Source organism: Lolium rigidum, chromosome 5 (genome assembly GCF_022539505.1).
Source record: "Lolium rigidum isolate FL_2022 chromosome 5, APGP_CSIRO_Lrig_0.1, whole genome shotgun sequence".
NCBI classification, from domain to species: domain Eukaryota; kingdom Viridiplantae; phylum Streptophyta; class Magnoliopsida; order Poales; family Poaceae; genus Lolium; species Lolium rigidum.
Window position 1 is genome coordinate 232,457,534 of NC_061512.1, and position 20,834 is coordinate 232,478,367.

General features: G+C 48.3%; 1 protein-coding gene and 1 long non-coding RNA gene across 10 annotated transcripts in view; one reads left to right on the forward strand and one right to left on the reverse strand.

The window, feature by feature from the left end:
- The first annotated feature begins 295 nt into the window (after positions 1 to 295).
- Positions 296 to 20,834, forward strand: part of LOC124652710 (chaperone protein dnaJ 10-like) — a 54,200-nt gene continuing 33,661 nt past the window's right edge. For 2 of the 3 annotated variants that reach the window (XM_047191753.1, XM_047191752.1), the window contains exons 1-9: positions 296 to 477; positions 572 to 631; positions 7,778 to 7,860; positions 8,142 to 8,301; positions 8,849 to 8,978; positions 9,399 to 9,557; positions 9,669 to 9,847; positions 9,961 to 10,041; positions 10,138 to 10,206. In XM_047191753.1, coding sequence (XP_047047709.1) covers positions 391 to 477; positions 572 to 631; positions 7,778 to 7,860; positions 8,142 to 8,301; positions 8,849 to 8,978; positions 9,399 to 9,557; positions 9,669 to 9,847; positions 9,961 to 10,041; positions 10,138 to 10,206 — 1,008 coding nt within the window. In that variant the 5' untranslated portion in view covers positions 296 to 390. The remainder of the gene's footprint in view (positions 478 to 571; positions 632 to 7,777; positions 7,861 to 8,141; positions 8,302 to 8,848; positions 8,979 to 9,398; positions 9,558 to 9,668; positions 9,848 to 9,960; positions 10,042 to 10,137; positions 10,207 to 20,834) is intronic. The other variant, XM_047191754.1, reaches the window with a different exon arrangement.
- LOC124652711 lies at positions 14,796 to 18,475 on the reverse strand. 7 transcript variants are annotated; one of them, XR_006987741.1, is made up of 6 exons: positions 17,949 to 18,475; positions 17,771 to 17,838; positions 17,515 to 17,660; positions 16,430 to 17,084; positions 15,921 to 16,034; positions 14,796 to 15,839 (listed from the first exon to the last, which is right to left on the reverse strand). It is a non-coding gene; the product is annotated as an uncharacterized LOC124652711 (long non-coding RNA). The 7 variants fall into 7 exon arrangements; XR_006987739.1 differs by having other exon boundaries at positions 14,796 to 16,034; XR_006987742.1 differs by having other exon boundaries at positions 14,796 to 16,048.

A 20,834-nucleotide genomic window follows, 5' to 3' on the forward strand; every position in this document is an offset into this window, starting at 1 on the left:
CATCCCATTTACAGACTGAATCCAAGAAGAAGCAAAGCCAAGCTCGCTCAAACAGCCATGCAAGTAGTCGCACTTCACCCTATCATAAGCTTTCTTAAGGGCAAAGTAAGGGCGCTTGTTCGGCTCCATGTCAACGTGACTCATCCTCCCACTATTCCATGCGGGAGCCAAAAAAGAAAGTAGTAAGCGAATTATTCCCGCTTTATATATGATCGGGCGGGCGGAGGATCCCCACCGCCAGACCACCGTACCGCACCGCCCGCCAGCTTTCGTCTCGCCACCACGCACCGCCGCCGGGCGGAGTAGACTGGCCGTGCGAGGAGAACCCGGGGCCCTCCGGTCGTGCTAGCGTGAGATCCGGCGTCTGGTTTCGGGCCGGCGGTCGGCTCGATGGTGCGGGAGACGGGGTACTACGACGTGCTGGGGGTCATCCCGTCGGCCACCGAGGCCGAGATCAAGAAGGCCTACTACGTCAAGGTGAATTCCTCGCTCACGCGCCTTCCACCCCGCTTGATCGCTCTGGCGAATTTCGTGTTGATTTGAGGAGCTCATTACGGTTGCCTTATTGCAGGCGAGGCAGGTCCATCCCGACAAGAACCCCACTGACCCCCTCGCGGCCCAGATCTTCCAGGCAAGTGTTCCCTCTGCTCTGCTCCGCTTTTGTTTTCCTACCACGATAACTTCTGCAGAGTGCCAACCACATCAGAGCATGTCTAACAGGCCTCTTAAAACCCGTCCACCCCGTAAAATTCCGGCGGGATGCGAGGCAGGCGCGGTTTGGGCTGTCTAGCAGGCCCCGTATTCGGGCCGGCCCGTTTCGGCGGAATACGGGGCCCAGGATATCTGCACCGCCGCCCCCTACTTATACCGGGCGAAGGTGCGAGTGAGGGGTTAACTCCTCACTCGCAACCCTAGCTCCGCCGTGAGCCGCCGCCTCCCCAGTTAGCTCCGGCGAGAAATCCCGCGCGCCCTAGCTCCGCATTTCAACCGCCGGTCAGCATGTACGCACGCCGAAGCAGTACCGCGTCGCCGGTGAGCGGATCGAAGCGATCCCGCTCGCCGGACACCGTCGAGGAGGCGTGGCACCGCCAATGCAAGCGCTCCGCCGCGGGGAGTCGCCGTGCGGCGTGCCGGTACGCCGGCGCGCTTTACGTGCCGCCGTCGCTCCGTGAGTTCGCCGTGGGCGGGCGCTGGTACAAGGAGGATCCGCCGCTCAAGCCGATGAGCGGCCCCGACTTCGACAAGTGGCGCGCCGAGTGGGAGCGCAACCGCCGGGCGAAGGCGGCATGGGACGCGCGCATCGGGAGCACCAGCGGCGGAGGAGGAAGAGGAGGAGGAAGATCCCCTCTTCTTGAAGGTGGCGGCCATCGCCGCTGTGAAGGAGGCGCAGGCGCGGGAGGCGGAGGCGGACACGTACATCGTCGACCTCTTCGACCAGAAGTCGCGATCCATAGGATCGCGCAATTTTGTATGTATATATGTTGATCCTTATGTATGATCAACAATCTATGAACTATGAATATGAACAAGTTTCCTGGGGTTTTAAATTTACGAATTTACGGGGTGAAATACGGGGTCTGCTAGACGGAACGATCAATCTAGGAGCACTTTTTTTATACGGGGCAAAATACTCGCGTTTTACGGGGCGGTAAAATAAGGGACCTGTTAGACATGCTCTCGGTGTGACGCAAAACTCATCATACTGCTGTAAGCCTGTAACTGTCACGAATAGTGCTGCTCACTGCTGATCAAGAAATTGCCACATCAGTCAATACTAGTGTTAGCTGTAGATGTACGTAGGGGGCCATCGTGTGTATTCCTCCTGCTCTTGAGCAAAATGTGCATTTCTGTATCTGACGAGTGTTTAGTTGTATATATGAATGCAGTGTGGTAGCATCTGTACCTCTCAATATTTCTTTGTTGCTTCCCTGCTTCTAGCAATCAAAACGGCTCACTAGGGAAGTCCTTGAGTCACCATAATTGCCGCCCCTATCAGAAGTATAGGGAGGGACATACCAAAGCATCTGTTGTGCGAGTGCTAACAGGCATCCATGTTGCAACCTCGCTGAATACGAATAGATGCTGCACCGAGACCTGTTGTATATTGCCATGGTATTTAAAGGGTGTGCCTATGTCTCAGTTGACTGAGATTTTCTTAAGTCTCAGTCAACTCAGAAAAGTGCAATTACAGTTTAAAGAAAAGTGCAACTCGGTTCAGTTGCACATTTCTGTCAGAAAAGTGCAATTGCACTTTTTAACAGAAAAGTGCAACTCAAAGCACATTTTTGTAAGTGACTTAGACTTAAGAAAATCTCAGTTGACTGAGACATAGCAAAACCGTTGAAATTACTCTGCTAGTCTAAGAACCCTAAAAATTGACATTGTAAGTAATGTGTGGCGTCAAGATGACTGAAGTGCTCTCTGTAGCCCATCATCCAAGTGATTCATTGTCAAAAATTGGACTTGCATTAACTGAGCATATGCACCTTGTTCCCAACAAGAGGCATTGAAGAAATACACAAAGCATAATCTAGTCTCTCCCTAAATGATCATGGCAGCAGTTGTGCCTAAAATAACAAGGTTCTAATGGCATCTTGCTCCTCTGTACACCATGAATCATTCTGGACTGCCACAAAGATTAGACTAATTGCTTTGCATAATCGCTGAAGCATGTGAAAGTAATGTCCGGCAATCAGCTGATTCCTGTATCCCCCTTGTAACTAATCGCTCTCAACCATGGGCTTGTATCTCATGTACTATTAGCATCTTGCTGTTATTTTACCAACCTTACCCTTTTCTCTATTAACTTCAGAGTAATATGCATAGGTTACATGGGCCATCTTGGGCCTTGGGCTAGACTAGACTATTTGGGCTAAATACAACTTATACACATGTTCTAACACCCCCTTTCAAACTCAAGGTGCATCTGAGACATTGAGTTTGAGAACATGAAGCTTATGATGTTCTTTTGTTTGAGCTTTTGTGAAGAAATCTGCAAGTTGAAGCTCCGACGGAACATATTCCAGGTGAATGGTTGATTGTTGGCAATGAGAACATGTGAAGAAAGCATCCATACCAATATGTTTGGTTAACTCATGCTTGACATGGTCATTTGCAATCTGGATGACAGCAGTGCTATCACAAAGAATGGTAGTGGGTGCATCACATGGGACATCAAGATCAGCCAACAGCCAACGAAGCTAAATGATTTCTGCTGTGGTGGTAGAGAGTGCTCTTAGTTCAGCCTCAGCACTAGACTGTGATATTGCATTTTGTTTCTTCGACTTCCATGCAATAGGAGATGTGCCTAGAAAAAGACAATAACCAGTAATGCGAGGAACGGTCATCAGGATTACTCGCCCAAGTGGAGTCAGAGTAAGCATGAAGCTGGAGCTGGCTTGTGCGGGCATAAAACAGCCGACGAGATGATGTCCCCCTCATGTATCGAAGAACACGAAGCAAGTGACTATAATGAACTGAGGTAGGAGCACAAACAAACTGACGGATATGAACTGCATGGGCTATGTCTGGTCTGGTCACAGTGAGGTATACAAGGCTGCCAACAACATGATGATAGCGAGAGGGATCCTTAAGAGGAATGCCATCAGTAGAGCGCAATTGCAGCTGTAGTTCCATCGGTGTAGCAGGAATATGAGTATCAGTAAGACCTAAGCGCGCTATCAAATCCTGAGTGTAGCGAGACTGAGAAAGATAGCAGCCATCATTAGTGCAATCAACCTCAATCCCCAGAAAGTAACGGAGAGATCCTAGGTCTGACATCTTGAACTGCTCACTTAGCTTTCTTTTCACAAAGGCAATGTACTTCTGATCATCTCAATCAACATATCATCCACATAGAGAAGAAGCAAAGTACGTCCACGTTCAGATGTATGAATGAAAAGTGCAGGGTCATGATCAGGGTTATGATCACTGGAAGAGAAACATGCAGCACAAACCACAGAACTGAATCGCTCAAACCACGCACGAGGGGCTTGTTTAAGCCCATAGAGTGCTTTGCGAAGGCGACAAACATGACTAGATGGGGCCTCAACACCTAGAGGTGGCTGCATATAAACTTCCTCTTCTAAATAACCATTAAGGAATGCATTCTTTACATCAATTTGTGAAATCTTCCATGACCGAGCAGCAGCCACATCAATTAAAGTACGAACAGAGGTCATATGAGAAACTGGCGCAAATGTTTCATCATAATCTCTCCCATGAGCCTGCTGAAAACCTCTAGCAACAAGTCTGGCCTTATAGCGGTCCACTGAACCATCTGACCTGGTTTTGACTTTATACACCCATTTACAAGTGATAGTGACTGATTGAGGAGGTAAAGGTACCATATCCCATGTACGTGTAGCCTCGAGAGCAGCAAGCTCCTCAGACATGGCCAACTGCCACTCGGGCACCATGGCTGCCTCCTGATAAGAATTAGGCTCACAGGCTGCCCCAACACGAAATTCATTTCTATATCTGTTTGGAAGCTCAAGAGAGGAGCGATCACGAAGGGCATACCTGTTTGTTTGAGAGGAATCATCAGTGCAAGGTTCAGTGGTACTTGTCAGATGAGTAGATGATGAAGGAATAGGCGACTGAATATCAGATGAAACTCTTGTTTGACGACTATAATATAAAGGAAAAGGCTCAATATGACGTGGGGCTGGTGGAACAGAAGAGGAATGAGTGGATTATGAATCAATTGGGGAATGAGAAACTGGTGAGGAAGGTGTGTCTTGTTGTGGTTGATCAGAGACTGACTCATCCGGACTGAAGATCGGTGGAAGAGAAAGAAAAGAGGTGGACTCTAAAGAAGTGGAGGATGACGAGGGAGTAGAAGAGTTAAAGAAGAAGGGCTGATCATCATTAAAAGTGACATCACGAGAGAAACGAATACGACGAACAGAATGATCATATCAACGACACCCCTTGTGTTCAAGACTATATCCAAGAAAAACACACTGGACAGATTGAGAAATCAACTTGGTACGCTCACAAGGTGCTAATAAAACATAACATGTACATCCAAAGACACGAAGGTGGCCATATGTAGGTGGTGAACCAAACAAAACCTCACCAGGACACTTGCCCTGAAGACGAGAAGAAGGTTGTATGTTTATGAGATACACAACTATGGAAATAGCTTCACCCCAGAAATGAGTAGGGACAAAAGAAGAAACGCCATTTTGAGCATGAACACCAGGACAAGACAACTGGGGAAGGGTACCCTCGGAAGCAAGAAACTCAAGAAAGGATGCAAAGAGGTACTCCCCCTTGAGTCAGAGCGAAAAACACGAATAACACTTGAAAATTGAGTATGAACCATGCGTGCAAAAGCCTGATATATAGAATTCAACTGGGAACGATGTTTCATAAAATAGACCCAAGTATATCGAGAGTAATCATCAACAAATATGACATAATGTTTGTGACCACCTTTTGAAACGAAAGGAGAAGGACCCCATATACACCAGAGTGCACTAAATCGAAAGGACCGCTAGAATAGGTAGTGCTAGAGGGATAAAGAAGTTGTATCTGTTTCCCTAGATTACAACCCTTACAGCGGAAAAAGGCATCCACAGGAACACGGCCCAAAACACCTTGCCCAATAAGACCAGAAAACGAGAACCACATAGATGACCTAAACGATGATGCCAATGGGCGAAAGAGAACGGAGAGGTGGATCTTGACGTTGAGGAAGAGGGAGCAGATGATGCGAAAGCTGAAGAAGATGAAGGGTGTCAAGCTCGTAGAGGGGCGTAGATCCACTAAGGCGATGGCCAGTACCAATGATCCTCTTGCTCTGAAGATCCTGCACATAACATGAGGTTTTGCTAAAACTAACAAAGTTGTCCATATCAGTAATTTGACCAACAAACAAGAAACTCATGGATAATTCAGGAACAAAGGAAATATCAGGAATTGAAAACTTGGATGTGCAAAGAGAGCCACGATGAGTAACAGAACAAGGTGTACCATCAGCGGTAGGCACCATCCTTCACTGGCTGACATGACACAAGCTGGGAACGATCAGAGGTGACATGAAAAGATGCTCCTGAATCAAGCACCCAAGGCTGAGTAACACGAGAAGCAGACGGAGAGGCAGCAGCTGATGCACTCATTCCTGGTTGTGGCTGTGGTTCACCTATCACAATAGGAAGACCTCCTAGTATGGGGATGACGCTGCTGCTGCTGCTGTTGAGGAGGAAACTTCCTTTGGTACTTAGTCAATAACTCTGGGTGTAGGACAAAACAGCTATCAATTGTGTGTCCAGACTTCTTGCATTGGGTAATATTTTAACTCTGGGTGTAGGACAAAGCAACTATCAATTGTGTGTCTAGACTTCTTACATTGAGTACAAAATTTTCGCGTAGAACCTCTAAAGGAGCCCCAAGGAGCAGCAAGAACACTGGTGTGAGTCATTGGACCAGTGGATGAGGTAAGGGAGCGAAGACATGTCTCCTCAACAATTAAGGTAGCAAGCGCCTTATCCAAAGAAGGAGGTGCATGACGACCAAGAAGCTGAGTTGTGTTGTTCTCAAATTCCCGCCTAAGCCTCATCACAAACTGAAACATGAAACATTGAGCCTCATAATTCTCCTTCGCCACACAAGACTCACAACCAGAACGACTCTTTGGAGTCATTAACATAAGCTGACTAGTGATTCAAGTAAAAGCTTCATAATACTCCTCTATGGACGAGTCATGCTGCTGAAGATTTTGCAAATTTTGCAATAAGGAGTAGTGAAGTGCCCCACTTGGCCAAAGATATCGCTGCTCCAAATACTTCCATATTTCTTTTGCAGTGATATGATGCTCAAGACTCATCCGCGACGACGGAGCAACATTAAGGATTAAGGCACCCATGACCTTAGAATCTGTTTTCCTCCAAGCCTTTTTCATGGCCTCATCCTCCTTAAAATCTGGAGGATCATCAGTCAAATGGTCATCAAATCCAGCAGTCCTCACATCAGTTCTCACTGAGAATGCCCACTCTCTGTAATTTGGGCCATCAAACTTGATGTCAATAGAAAAGATAGATCCGTCCTTGGCCATTTTAACAAGCTAGCAAGAAATCCCTTGCAACAACTACTGAGCAGAATACAGGGCACTAGCAGCTTCAACCACTGGCAGAGCAGTAGAGAGAACAAGCAACTACAGAGAGTAAAACTAACACTGAAAGCAAGTGATGAACGGGCAGACTAGCGGATTTCGGCAGCTCCTTGCAGAAACAAACAGCTAGAGCAGCAATAGGATGAACAAGCACAACAAACCTGGTCCGATCTGGACTCACACAGGATGAAGATGAAAGCAGCAACAGTGAGTCCAACCTGGACGCGGCGAGCATCACGACGGGAGACGGCACAAGCCCTGCTTGAGCTCGTGCGAAGACGACGGAGCAGCCGCCGGCGAGTTGCCAACGGTGGCGGCTGGAGCTAGGTCACGAGCAACCTTGGCTCTGATACCATGTTATTTTACCAACCTTACCCTTTTCTCTATTGACTTCAGAGTAATATACATAGGTTAAATGGGCCATCTTGGGCCTTGGTCTAGACTAGACTATTTGGGCTAAATACAACTTATACACATGTTCTAACACTTGCAAGCCAGTATAATACAATATCGAGTTACTTTTGCAATGTGTTGAGCATTGCTGAAGACTGAAGTAGTGCTACTTTGCAGTGGATCTTGTCACTCTTAAATACTTACTATGACTTCTTAAAAAAGTTATTTCTTTATATTGTATGGTCACCAGAGTTATTGTGATTGCAGGAGCTCGGCGAGGCGTACCAAGTACTCAGTGACCCCGCACAGCGTCAAACATACGACTCATATGGGAAATCTGGTATTTCAACGTAAGTATGATTGAAAAAATACTTATTGTGAACTTTTTGGACTAATTTTCAAAAAAGGTATTCTTCGTGGATATATATTTTTTCGAGCAAATGGCAGGAGCACTTTTTTATTAGATAGAAGGATAAACTTTATGTACAAGAACCTGCGTTTTTGTTATTTGTGTAGTGGTTTAGTTGACTGCCCCTAGATATATTGTTTGACAATGTAAATGGTGATAGCGTGCTGCCGAAACTTATCAGATGATTACCTTCTTACTGGTTTCCTATTATCATTTATACAGGGAAACAATGATTGATCCGGCAGCTATTTTTGTTATGCTATTTGGTAGTGAGATTTTTGAGGATTACATTGGTGAACTGGCGATGGCATCCATGGCCTCACTCGATATTTTTGGTGAAGATGAACAGATTGATGAAAGGAAGTTGCAAGACAAAATGCGTGTATGTCTTTGTTAACAAAAAATAGTGTATGCACATGAGCTGTTTTTAGCTTCAAACTATACACTGTTCAACCAAGTCATGATGCATACCTATATTCCAGTGAGATCAATATTTAACACTACGCTCTGCTACACTAGAAGCCATAATGCCTCTGGAAAGCCTTCAAACCCAAGAAATTATTTTCTATTGTTCTTGTTTCGCTGGTTCGTTACACTTCTCATGTTAGTATCAAATATGCATAACGTATTGTTCTTTCTGCATGATATTTCTTATGTGGAATATTATTGTTCATACTTCTCAGCCTCCACAGTACTCCGCTGCTTCTAGCATACACACGGAGTCACTTAGTGTTTGCAATAGCAATTAGATGAAATTAGGGGCTGATGACTTAATTGCTAGATTACAACTAAACATTCTTTATGTCGTTATTGTAATAAAAAAAACTAACTAAGATACATGTTCGTTTTCAGTGCTGCATTTTTTTTAATTACTAAGTGGTACCATGTTGTTCTTGCTGTCATACTTAAGCTCTTAACAACTACTGCAGACTGTACAAAGGGAAAGGGGGGAAAAACTAGCAGAAAAACTGAAGAATAGATTGAACGTTTATGTTCAAGGAAACAAACATGAATTTATCCAGATTGCTGAGGCTGAGGTGTCGAGACTTTCTGATGCAGGTGCGCATCCATGACAATCCTCTCATCACTCTGAAAGGCTTATCACAAAATTTTCTCACTTGCTCACTGCTCTATACTTTTATCTATTTTTCCTTTGATTTTTTTTTCACAACCTCGGGTTGTCTTTTCTGCTTTTTTCCCAACTAAGTAGCTCTGGAACTGTTTGATCATTTTGTTGGTGTATATTACCTATATGAATGAAGTTAGCTATCCACGTTCCGGAACCATTACTTGGCTTCGAGATCTTATGGGTTTCAACTCTAGCCTACCCCAACTTGTTTGGGACTGAAAGGCTTGGTTGTTGTTGTTGTTGTTGATATTACCTATATGAATCAAACTTTGAGATTCCCTTCTTTCTCTATGTTCATAAAACTGACTTTGATCGGCTGAATGTTCTTTTCTGGTTTTCATGTCCTGCAGCATATGGGGTTTATATGCTGAGTACTATTGGTTACATGTATTCAAGACAAGCTGCCAAGGAGCTTGGAATAAAAGCTATCCTTTTGAGGGTTCCGTTTATAGCTGAATGCTTTCGAAACAAAGGTCATTTTATTAAATCCCAAGTGACAGCTGCAACAGGTAAATCTTATTTTATTATTTGTCCTATTGAATAACTAATGTTTGTTTTGCTACATGCTATGCTAGTTTACCAATTAAGGTTTGTATTTTGGTTTGATTTTTTCTCTGCAGGTGCAATAGCTCTTATGCAGTTGCAGGAAGACTTAAAGAAGCATCTTAGTGCGGAATGTAATTACACCGAGGAGGATCTTGAAGCTTACATGAAGAGTCATAAAAGTGTTATGGTTGATTCGTTGTTGAAGCTTATTGTTGCTGATATAGAGGCAACCCTGTCACGTGTCTGCCAAATGGTCCGTCCTCATATCCTGACTCCCTTAAACTATTCTGGCACGTCTGTTTTTGTGTTCATCTTACATATTATCATAAGTTGTAGCACTGGATTTAAATATTCTACCATTATCAGGTGCTTCAAGATAGTAGTGTTAGGAGGGAGGAACTGAGAGCTCGAGCTAAAGGATTGAAAACTTTAGGCAAAATATTCCAGGTATCATTCTTCATAAATTTATTCATTATTTGTTGGTTTTGACATGTAAGTTGTCTGGTGATCTTCTTTGAGTTAAGTTGGGTTATTCTGTCACAGCGTGTTAAGCTCAACGTTGAAGGGGAAGCACCAACAGTGCCGAATACGATAAATAATTTTGATGATAATGTTGGTATCTCTCCTGATTCATCACCCGAAATTCTCAGGGGGCAGCCATTTTTAAACAGAAGGCACGAAAGCCCAGCTTTAAATTAATAAAGCCATACGGCCGATGATACAACGATGCTGCAAGCAGCTTACAACACCACGCACACCCCAAGCACATATATACCTAATAATAAAAGAGCTAACGTTTTCTTGGTTTGGTCCGTCGTTTTACGCTTTCGTCAATCACAAAGTGCTTCATCGTCCGTATTTCCTGGTCCTGTTTCCTTCGCCGTCGTGGGCTTCATAGGTAGCAAGTCCCATTAGAACTCATATGGAATCCTTTGTTCGTCATGTACGGTCCCGTAGCAGAGTCTGTCTTGATTCTACAACCCGATCGAGATCGAGCATGTACTCAAATACCTAGGCGATGAAGTTCAAAACCACGATTAACTAGGCCGCCTGGCCAATCCTGGAGACTCGATCGTGACTCCCCATGGACACCAAATCGGAGCTCCCCCGTGCTGTGAAGAGGAGGGCAAGACGAAGATGCATATAAAAAGGAATCGAGTCTCTCCACGAAAAGTCGAAAACCCACCTCAATTATCGTGATCGAAATTGCCGTCCTCTTCCACAATTTCAACAGCATCGTTGAAGTGCTCCCGAGGACGGTGATCTGCTCGAAATCATTGTCGTCTTGCCCGGTTTCAAGACCACCGTGCAGGTGCAGGTGCTCCCAAGGAGAGTCATCTGCATGTTGGATCTGAGGAAACAACGCCGACACCGAAATCTCATACCAGTCCGCCGCCTCCACCCTCCCCTGACAACAACTGGAACCACTCGATGCTGCCTTCGTCCTCAGACAACAATTTCCAAATTCCAATCCCGGATGCGAACTACAACCCAGCACCAACCCCCCTTCTCCGTGGCCTCCTGCATGGACCCAACTTTCCCGTCCCACGCGTGCGCACCACCATCAAGCAGACCGAGCCTCGTCTTCCCGGACAGGTCCCGCCGAGCTCGGCGTCCCGGCGCCACCCGCGTTGCTGGACGGATACAGAGTGGAGCATTTTCCGTAGGTGGGGAAGGAGTGTGCGGCGGGGCTTCACTGGTCCGAGGCGAGGAGGCGGGAACATGCTTCTTGAATACGGCGTTGTGTGCCTGGAGCCGGAGGCCCGAAGGCAACAGACGCCGTGACGGCTGCCGTGCGCACTGGAGCACGTGTCTGCCTAGATCGGTGGTATGGATCCTCAAGCCGTGCAGTTTTCCGTACGCAAGCTAGCTACTGGCGCCAACATACAGCTTGTCAGCCTGTGATGTGAGTTCGATCGAGAAAGGCCACATGTAAATTTCTTTTCGTGTTCTCTGGCCATGAGGGGACAAGGAAAGACATCAGGAATTCAGGATATTCGAACTCGATGCAACGGATGATCCACTGTCAAGGATGGATGTGGTTATTCATGATTATAATCGATCAGTTGGAGATCACCTCTGTCAAGCTGAAGTGAACTTTCTGTAGAACAGTTTGTGAGATTTTTAGCTGACGTCTGGATTCGTCTTGATGGGAAGTTTGATCCAGCAAGTAACTCTAAGCTACAGTTAACAATCTTTTTGTAACACGGTCATGGCCTGTCGTGGTTTGGGCTTTGGTTCCCAGTCAATAAGCACGAAGCTGTCTTGGCCTGATATTGGTGAAAATTCTAAAATACTACATGTTTGTGATATGTGAATATTTCAGCATAGTACTTACCATATAAAAAAATATGATTTTTATCAGCTGAGGATTTTGGCAGATTTGAACCTAAGGGTGAAGCAGGACGACTATTATCGCCGAGTGTGGTGTTGATATTGTTCTTCGCCTGTACATGATGGAGAGGACTGGTAGTGGTGCTTGCCCTGCTTCATATATTCTCCTCGGCTCCCTCGTTTAGTCTGCAATTTGAACTGCCTTGGTGTTTCCATTGACACATGATGAATGTGATCATGGATACAAAAGAGAAGAAGTGTGTGTTGTTTGAGTATTTGTTTCACCCGGTGCAACGCACGGGCAGTTTTCCTAGTAGAAGATAAGAAACAAGCCCAGCTTGAGGTAGACGAAGACCTCCAGACTCGGAGCCTAGTTGAAAGCTGACGACAACAGAGGAACGGCCAGACGCCATTGAAGCCAGCACCAAGTGAGCATCTTCCAGTGACTTAGGTAGAGTACCAACCTCCTTCCTCGCCGAAGAGGGTCCCTACCCTCTCGCCCTGGATCGAGGGCGCCGAACCGTCAAACGAGGAGCTGCTCACCCTTGAACAAGGAGGTTGTACCGACCCGGAGACCAACACAGGGGGATGCGTCACAAAGCCCTTCTCGCAGCGACGAGCACACCACAGCCGCCACCAGCACGAACAAGACCAACCGAGACGGAGGGAAAGCTGAGGCGGACACGGCTCACAAGGATGCGGGGAGCCAAGCGCGGACAACTAGCGCCTCCAGCAGCAGCACCCCAGCCACAGAACCCACCACGCCCGGCATCACTCACCAGCAACCACCGCCCCCAGACGGCGCCTCCAAGGAGGGGACGACGCCCATGGCGCCGCCGCCGTCCAATCTGAAGGATTATGAGCATTTGCCTGGAACGGTGGTGGGGTGGGTGGTTTGGGACCTCTGCAGCGCCGGCGCCAAAGGCGTCGTCGCCGCAGTGGTCAAAGACCAAGAATTTCTTCCGGCCCCAAAGCACCCCACCAGCTCCCGCACATCGTCTACTCCGGCGCCAAGGACGCCAAAAGATGAGACCTGCGGGGAGGAGAGAGCCAAAACCGAGGGAACTGACCTTCCAGATCTGGCGCGAGACGGCCGCAGCCGCCGGCGCAAAGCCTGCACCCACCGAAGAACTGCCGCCCGCACAGCCAGATCCCCGGGCCACCGCATCCGCGGACGCCGCCGGCCGCGCGGTCGACGCCGCCTCACCTCACGAGGTCGCCGCCTCGCCGCCCGAAGCCTCCACGACAAGCGTAGAGGGGAAGAGCCCCCACCCAGGAAGGAAGGCCGCCGCCACCAGACGCCTCGCACACCTCCGGCCGCGCCATAGCTCGGCCCTCGGCCCAGGAGACGCCCGACGACCCCACCCGGCGCGGAGATCCCCCCAGCCAGGAACCGCGCGGGGGCCAGGAGCTCAGATCCCCGCCGCCCCCTTCACCGGCGTCGTGGCCTTAGGCCGGCAACGTCTCTGGGGGCGACGAGGGAAAGGGGAGACGGAGGGGAGGGGTGGAGGCGGTGGACTAGGGTTCGCCTCCTCGGTCGCCTGGGGGGCGACGCGAGGAGGGCGAAACGTTTTTTTTTTTTCAACACCTCTAGGGGTCAGCGATTCTATGCAAAACCACCGTATATCAGGTGCCTACCATCTTCCGAAAACATTATTGTGACATCTGTAGCCTAAAATGCAAGCTTTTATACAAGGCTGTTTTCTAAAGTATCATTAGATAAAAACTTCAAAAGCTGAATCCACTTTTTTTTTTGCTTTGTCTATGGGTGCATAATTCTTTTAGCCTATGGCCCATTGCGCAAAATAGTCATGGTTTTTCTTCTATTCCTTAAACGCTGAGGCTTGCAGTAACATATTGTATATGAAATGTTCCTTCCTAGTTTATTTAATATGTGTGTAGTTGTGTAGTGTTGTATAGCATGCGTGCGTGGCGAAAATACCGATTGGAACCTAGCAACGCGCGAAAACGCAGCCAATAAGAAAGGACGTTGCTACACGGTGCTATAGCACCGGTTAGTCTTAGCCGGTGCCCCCGTGTCTGAAAGCTATTTTTTTACTAAAAAAAGGAAAGTGGACCTATGGCCTGAAAGCGACACTTACCAAAACAGGAAAAAGATGTGGTCCCGTGGCCAGAGAGAAAAATACGCGGTCCCTGGCACGAGCCGTTCAATTAGTTTTTCATTATTTGTTTTACTCTTATCTTTGTCCCGTCGTCCATCGAACCTAGTACAAGCCTATTTAACTCTCACCTTTTACACTAGATTCATGGAAACTTACAGTGAAACTTACTGTTTTTACATCTACATGTAAATTTAAGTTATAGATTAGATACAAAATTACATCCAATTAAACAAAAAAGACATGCAGTGTGAAAAAAAATTACATCCAACAAAACAAATTAGGCATAAAAAGTTTACTGTGTGCAAAAAAATTACATCCCAATTAAAACAAATTAAGCACATGTTACATACAGTGTGCAAAATAATATATCCAATCAACCCCAGTAGATTAGGCAAAAATTACATAACCTGTGCAATTTCCATTCAACTGCCTGGATGTAGAAAAGTAGCAGAAATTACATCCAAATGCATAAGCACCGTCTCAAAATGGGGGTTAAAATACACCTTGAGGATTTCATAATTTTTGGATGTTAAAAAAGGTAGAAAAGTACATCCATTTACAAAAAAGTTATAGCCAGGATTTAGGAAAACATTGCTATTCTTACATCCTTGTACGATGAGGATTGGTAGCTCAACCATCAGATCCACTATCAGCTCTGCCTTCCGCCATGGGAGCACGGCGCCGTGTGGTTCGCCACCCACACCACCACCGGTCCACCGGGGTCGTCGCCCTTCGCCTCAATAGCGATTCCCTCTCACACCGACGAGCATGGGAGGATTGACGGATGTCCTCAAGGTACAGGACGAGCACGGGGGCGCAGCGAGAGCGGCGAGGTCGGACCAGCGGAGCTCATCAAGGTCAATGAAGAACTCGCGCCGGAGAGAGAGAGAGAGAGAGAGAGAGGCGAGGCCGAACCGACGGAGGTCAACGAGGTCCGGGCAGCCATGGCGCCCATGGGCGAGTCCATGAAGGAACTCGCAGAGGTTGGGGAAAGGAGAGGAGATGCGGCGGAAGAAGTCGAGGAAGGACCGGCTCGAGGTGCGCGTCCGGGAGGGTGGCGCAGGGGCTGGGCAAAGAGGATTTCCATGGGGAAGGAAGAGATGGCAATGGCGCTCAGGTCTCTCTCTCTCCCGCAGTTCGTGGCCTCGTGGGGGGTCTCAATGGGTGGAGCGGAGATAAGAATTGTGTGGATGAGAGGAGATCCACGTGCAAGTTAGACTGTTGGACCGCACGATCTCAATCCGACGGCAAAGACAGGTGAGCACTGCGGTTGACAACACGGTGCCATAGCAGTAATTAGAAATTGGGAATAAGAAAGCGGCAGGCAACTGACAGCATGTGTATTTCTAGCACGTATATGATATGTACTAGTGGTTGGGGCGCCCCTTGGGGCGCCTCCTCACCGGTCAGCTGCTGACCAATCCCGTCCAAAATCCAAATCGTAGATTAACTTCGCAAATGAAGTTATGTTCTGTTTAGGTCGTCATTGCTCACGGCCTTCTATCCATATAAGCTACTCCGGTTGTTGTTGAGCAACGGTGCCCAGTCCCCAGTGGCGCTTTCCTTAATCAGCGGCTGTTGCCAGCCGCATGGTGCGGCCGGTAGCAGGGCACCCAGCAAGGGGGAATGCTGCATGTGTTCGCTCCTGAGCAGTGAGCACCATAGACCCCGGAATCCCAGAATGTTGGATCCAACTCCGTTGTTTCGAGTTGTAAACAATTTCAGGCAGTTCAGCAATCTTATTTGTGAATACCATTTTTTTTCTACTGAATCAGAGAATCCAGGAGACTGCATGTGATCAAAACCGGGTGAAATTAGCAGACTACTCTTGTACCAACTGACCTTAAATCAGTGTAGAGCATTTCTTACTTCTTCTAACTCAGTTTAGTGCACCCCCAGATATACTCTTGCATTAGTCATTAGACTGGTTGAAAAAAATTGGCTCTAACTCCCACGAGCTGTAGCCAGATGCCAGCTTGAGCCCTATATCATCAAAACTATACAAAAGTTAGGGGTCACAAAAGCCAGAACACTTTGTACCTTCAAAACTTCAGTGATATTGCATTAGGTTGGGGCACTATGGTCTGGACCGGATGACTCTTATACATGTATCTCGACATATGCACAACAAAAATCTTTGGCGATTATCATCAGAACAATCACACACGCCAATCAGGCCAAGTTTACAGTTAAAACTAAATGAACAGTTCACAGTATTTTGATCGGATCAGCAAGAACTTGATTGGACCAAGCTGAAAGGTGAGGTGGAAGGGCAAGTCCTGTACACCACCAGCTCCTGAATTTTTTTTTCTGGATAATTACTCTGATTTGAGAATGAATGGCGGTATGAACATAACATCGAGGATGGCTTAGGATACCTCTCTGGTAGTTCGTATTTCACTTGACTGAATGTCAGCGGTGGTAATCCTGTCGGACCCTCCTAAGCCATTGAAGCCATACTTCTGAACGTTTTGGCACATGTCCTAGCTTATGGCGAGCAGTTCCCACGTGACAAGGCCATACATAACAATTCTGATTAGATGGTCGAATTTGTAATAGGGATCAAAATTGTAGATGCCATAAAGAGAATAGGACGTGCATATAGGTTCTCCCTGTAAGCAGCAAAAACAGAGATTTAAGCAACATTACATGATGGAGACCTACTTCAATCAAAGTAATATGTACATCACATGATGGAGTTTGATGCAAAAAAGAAATAAAAAAATGTCAATATCAAAACCATCTTATGAACTTATGGAGACCTACTTCTAGCTATGATTGCTATGTGTACAATGGTTTCTTCTGAAAAGCGGACAAAATCTACAATATCGTCACTGTAGGCCAAGAAAAATCAACAGCAGGTTGTTGCTCACGGCTGCAAGTGAATTTGTGTTATTATACCTGAACAATGCAACCTCCGAGGCCTCGAAGAACTGATGGAATCTGAGGGCGCCGACAAGATGGTCGTCCGCCTCAGCAATGCGCCCAAGGACACCTCAATGAACCATGGGTGCACCAAGACTCTCAGCTCACCTGCACAACATAACCCTAGGTTAGCATGTTACTATCTATAGGCAGTGGCACACCTTGGTGCATTCAGCCGCTACAAGATGACAAGTTGATTGATTTCCCAAATTTGTAAGGGTAGAAAGAAGGGTTTCATCTCCAGGGTTTCATCTCCAGACGCAGAGTGGTCGAGACATCATATCAGAGTAAGGCATTGCCCTCATTTGGATTCTCTAACTTTAGATGGTGACAATATGAATGCCTACGAGTATCTTGAGGGATATTTAATTCACCAATTTCTCAATTGATGTCGAATTCAAGCGGCTAGCACTTTCATTTTCCTTTGAAATGTCCAATCTCAATCAAAATTCGAATGTCTGAATTATTAAGACTGTAGTTCTAACCAGATAAATCAGTTCTGTTTTTACTAATATGCAAGAAGCGGATTTTAGATTACTGGGTGGGATGTGAAGGGGGATCATCTGAGCGGCCACTCTGACAGATTACTTCGGCAGCCGAGGCATCCTCCGGCGAGCCGGCAGCAGCCAGACCACCTTGGATATGCAGGTGCCCGTGGGAGGCATCTACCTGAAGTGGGAGCGGCTGCAAGATAAAAAAAAAACATAATGAGCAGATCCACAAGACAACTTACAGAAGCACGCACAGACAATGAAGTGTTTATGAGATGACGAATAGCCTCGTGAAAAAGCAACCTTTGTACCAATCCTTTTCAGCTGGTCTTCATCCTTCATCTGTTTCAGTCCCCGCAGAGAGTCAATGGCTTCCAAAAATCAGAGACGGGGATGAATGAGGACTCAATTAAGTTACCACAGAAGAAGAACAATGAGTCACGAATTCAGAAGTCAAAACGGCAACAAAGAAAAAACTCACCATATCGATTATCCCACTCTGTTAGTGGCCATGGACGGCGATAACTCCACCTTTCTCCTTGTCGCCTTTTTGTGCATACCTTCCTCCTCACAGCTCCTCTCGTTCCCTGCAAGTGGCTGATACCCTACTCCTCCAGATCGCGCCCCCAGGTACAAAAGGGCGGACCTAGGTGGGAGTATGCCGATTTTGGGGTTGCACGAGCTAGATGAGGGGATAACCTGGCCGCAAGAGGCAGACGCATCGTGGTTGCGTAGAGGCGAGAGGTGTCGACCTCGGGACTGTGACGGCGGCAGCAGTCCTTCTCCTGGGATCACAAGATCCCCTACTCGGTTCCATGTAGCCGCGCCCTCATCCGCGAGAAGAAAGAGAGCAGAGAGCCCTGCCCCCTCCCCCTGCTGATTGAGGCCCAATGGGACTCGCGTCCCATCGCTACTTCAGGCGAGGCTTCACCACCGAGCATCGTCGGTTCATGTGGACCAGAAAAAGAAATAGAAGACGAGGAGAGATCGGAAGAGCCAAGGAGGAGACGTGCTTTGGTAGGAAGAGGAGATGGGACCTGGACGCGGGGCTCGATGTAGTCAGAAGAGCCACCATAAAGCCATTTCTCTCTTTTTCCTCACTCTCTTGGTACAGTAAAAATTGCCACGTGGTTAGCCCCGTTGATGCTCCTAGTAGCTCGCACTTACTTGCTCTCCATGCCGGGTCACTGTCGCGTATTTGCATTAAATCTTCTGCCCAGGTTCCTCCTTCCTTCCCACTTCTTCCTTCCTAAGGGCATCTCTAACCGAGCGACGCATTTCATTGTCCGCAAGCGTTTGTTTGCGTCGCCCCGTGGTCCGTGGAAGGCGAAAATGACTGTTTTTGTCCGCGCTTCCGTTTGTGTCTAGGGTGAATCTAGCGGGGCGACGTATTTTTTTCTACTTGTTTTTTTTCCTCTTCTCCATTTAAACATAGTTCCAAACACTACATATTGGAACATAGTTTTACACAAACTAATACATAATTTGGAACATGGTTTACACAAACTAATACATAGTTTGAACCATGGTTGACACAAATAAAAAAATTGTAAAAAAGGAAAGTCAGTAGTGTTGGTTCCGTATGTTCGCTGTCAAGAAAGAACACTCTCGGGCACTCTCAGTCACCCAAACTGGAAAATCTAGCTAGTGACGGTACCCCTGTTGGTTCTTTCGAGGAAGAACAACCAAAAACCTTCACTGCTGGCTTCAACTGGCCAGTGGCCATATTCGCTGCAAAGAAAGAACACTCTAAGTTTTAACTATTGCTGAGCCGGATTCGCCGGTGTGGTAGTGCCTGCGGCAGGCTGTGTCGTCGAACACCTTGACGAACATCTCGCCGTCCCCCTCGTAGAGGAAGGTGAGCTGGCAGCCGGTCTCGAGCGCGAGGTCGCGGGCGAACTTGTACCACCCCGTGTGCGGGTACATCTTGCCCCGCCGTCAAACAAGACCTCGACGGTCCACCGGCAGCGAGTTGCGGTCGGCCTCCCGTAGCTGCAAGTGCGCCGGCTCGACGCTCATCGACGAACTCGGTGAACTTGTCAGGAGCCGCTTGAAGTTGAGTGGGCCGTCGTTGATGCGGAGGAGGAACTCGAAGCGGCGGTCCTCCTGCGAAGACGAGGAGGGCGCAAGCGACGGTGACCGTGGGGCCGTAGGCTGCTCCACCACGGTGGCCCCGCCCGGCCCGGGGGCACCCAGGCCCGCGGCCTCGACCGCCTCACCGGCCACCAGGACCCGCCATGGACTTCGTCGCGGGCCTAGCTGCGTCGCAGGAAGAGCTAGGCGACGCTACTGTGGAGCTTGTGGCGGCTAGGTTTTGTTTGGAGGAGTGGATGAGGAAGAAGAGCGCGCGCCCTCTTTATATAGGCCGGAGGCAAGCGACGACCGCGGGATGCGTGGCGTCGCCATTACTGCATTGGTGGAGGTGGCCGGCGGCCGCTCGGCGGGCAAGGCATCGCCATTAACATGGCGCAGACTGCCGAAGCGACACCTCGGCGCCAGTCGCTGGCGCGCCTGAGAAGAAGCATCGACGCAGGGTCGCTGCCAGGCGGGCCCGACGAAACATCCGCCAGATGCGAGCGGACACTTTGCGCGTCTGCGCAACGTCCGCAGACACGCATCCGAGGAGCATATTTGGTCAAGGTTTACGTCGCCGCGGACGGCCCGGTCACTTTGGGTCACCCCACTGGAAGTGGTACCAGACGCATTTTTCCGCCCGACGGATGCAAATGGTCGCTCAGCGTCGTTTGTGTCGCCCCGTTGGAGATGCCCTAATCAATCACGATCCTCCGCCCGCCGCATCCCCTCTTCCTCCTCGCCGTCCTCAAGCAGGTCACCCGCCACGCGCCCTCGAGCTCACTAGCCCCACGCGCCCTGGATCTCACTGGCCCCGCGCGCCCTCGTTCCTCCTGCAGATCAATGCTCACCGCCCCCGCTCCCATCACCCGTTCCCGCCCCCGAGCTCCAGCGAGCCTCCTGGCCGACGGTGATGCCCACCACGGTGTTGCGGGCTAGCTTGCCGACGACGCCAACACAGTCGCGCTCGTCGTCACGCTTCGGTCGTGTAAGGACAGCAGCGCTAAGGGCGTCCAACCCGGCGGTGCTCGAGGTCGCCGATGACGCGGACCCGGCCGCGCTCGTCGTCGCACTTCGGTCGTCCAAGGAGAGCAGCGCTCGACGCCGACCCGGCCGCGTCAGGTGAGGCGCCCGCTTCTTTCTCATCTTGTCATGTCCGGGGTTCTAGCTGGTTTTTCCCTGCCCATGATGGATCTCTCTTGGTGGTTTAGCCTTTTTTTCAAACATAAGGTCCTTGGCTCGGCTTTATAGATAAAGTGTAAGGGTATTTTAACCTTATCCATTATTTTGGTAA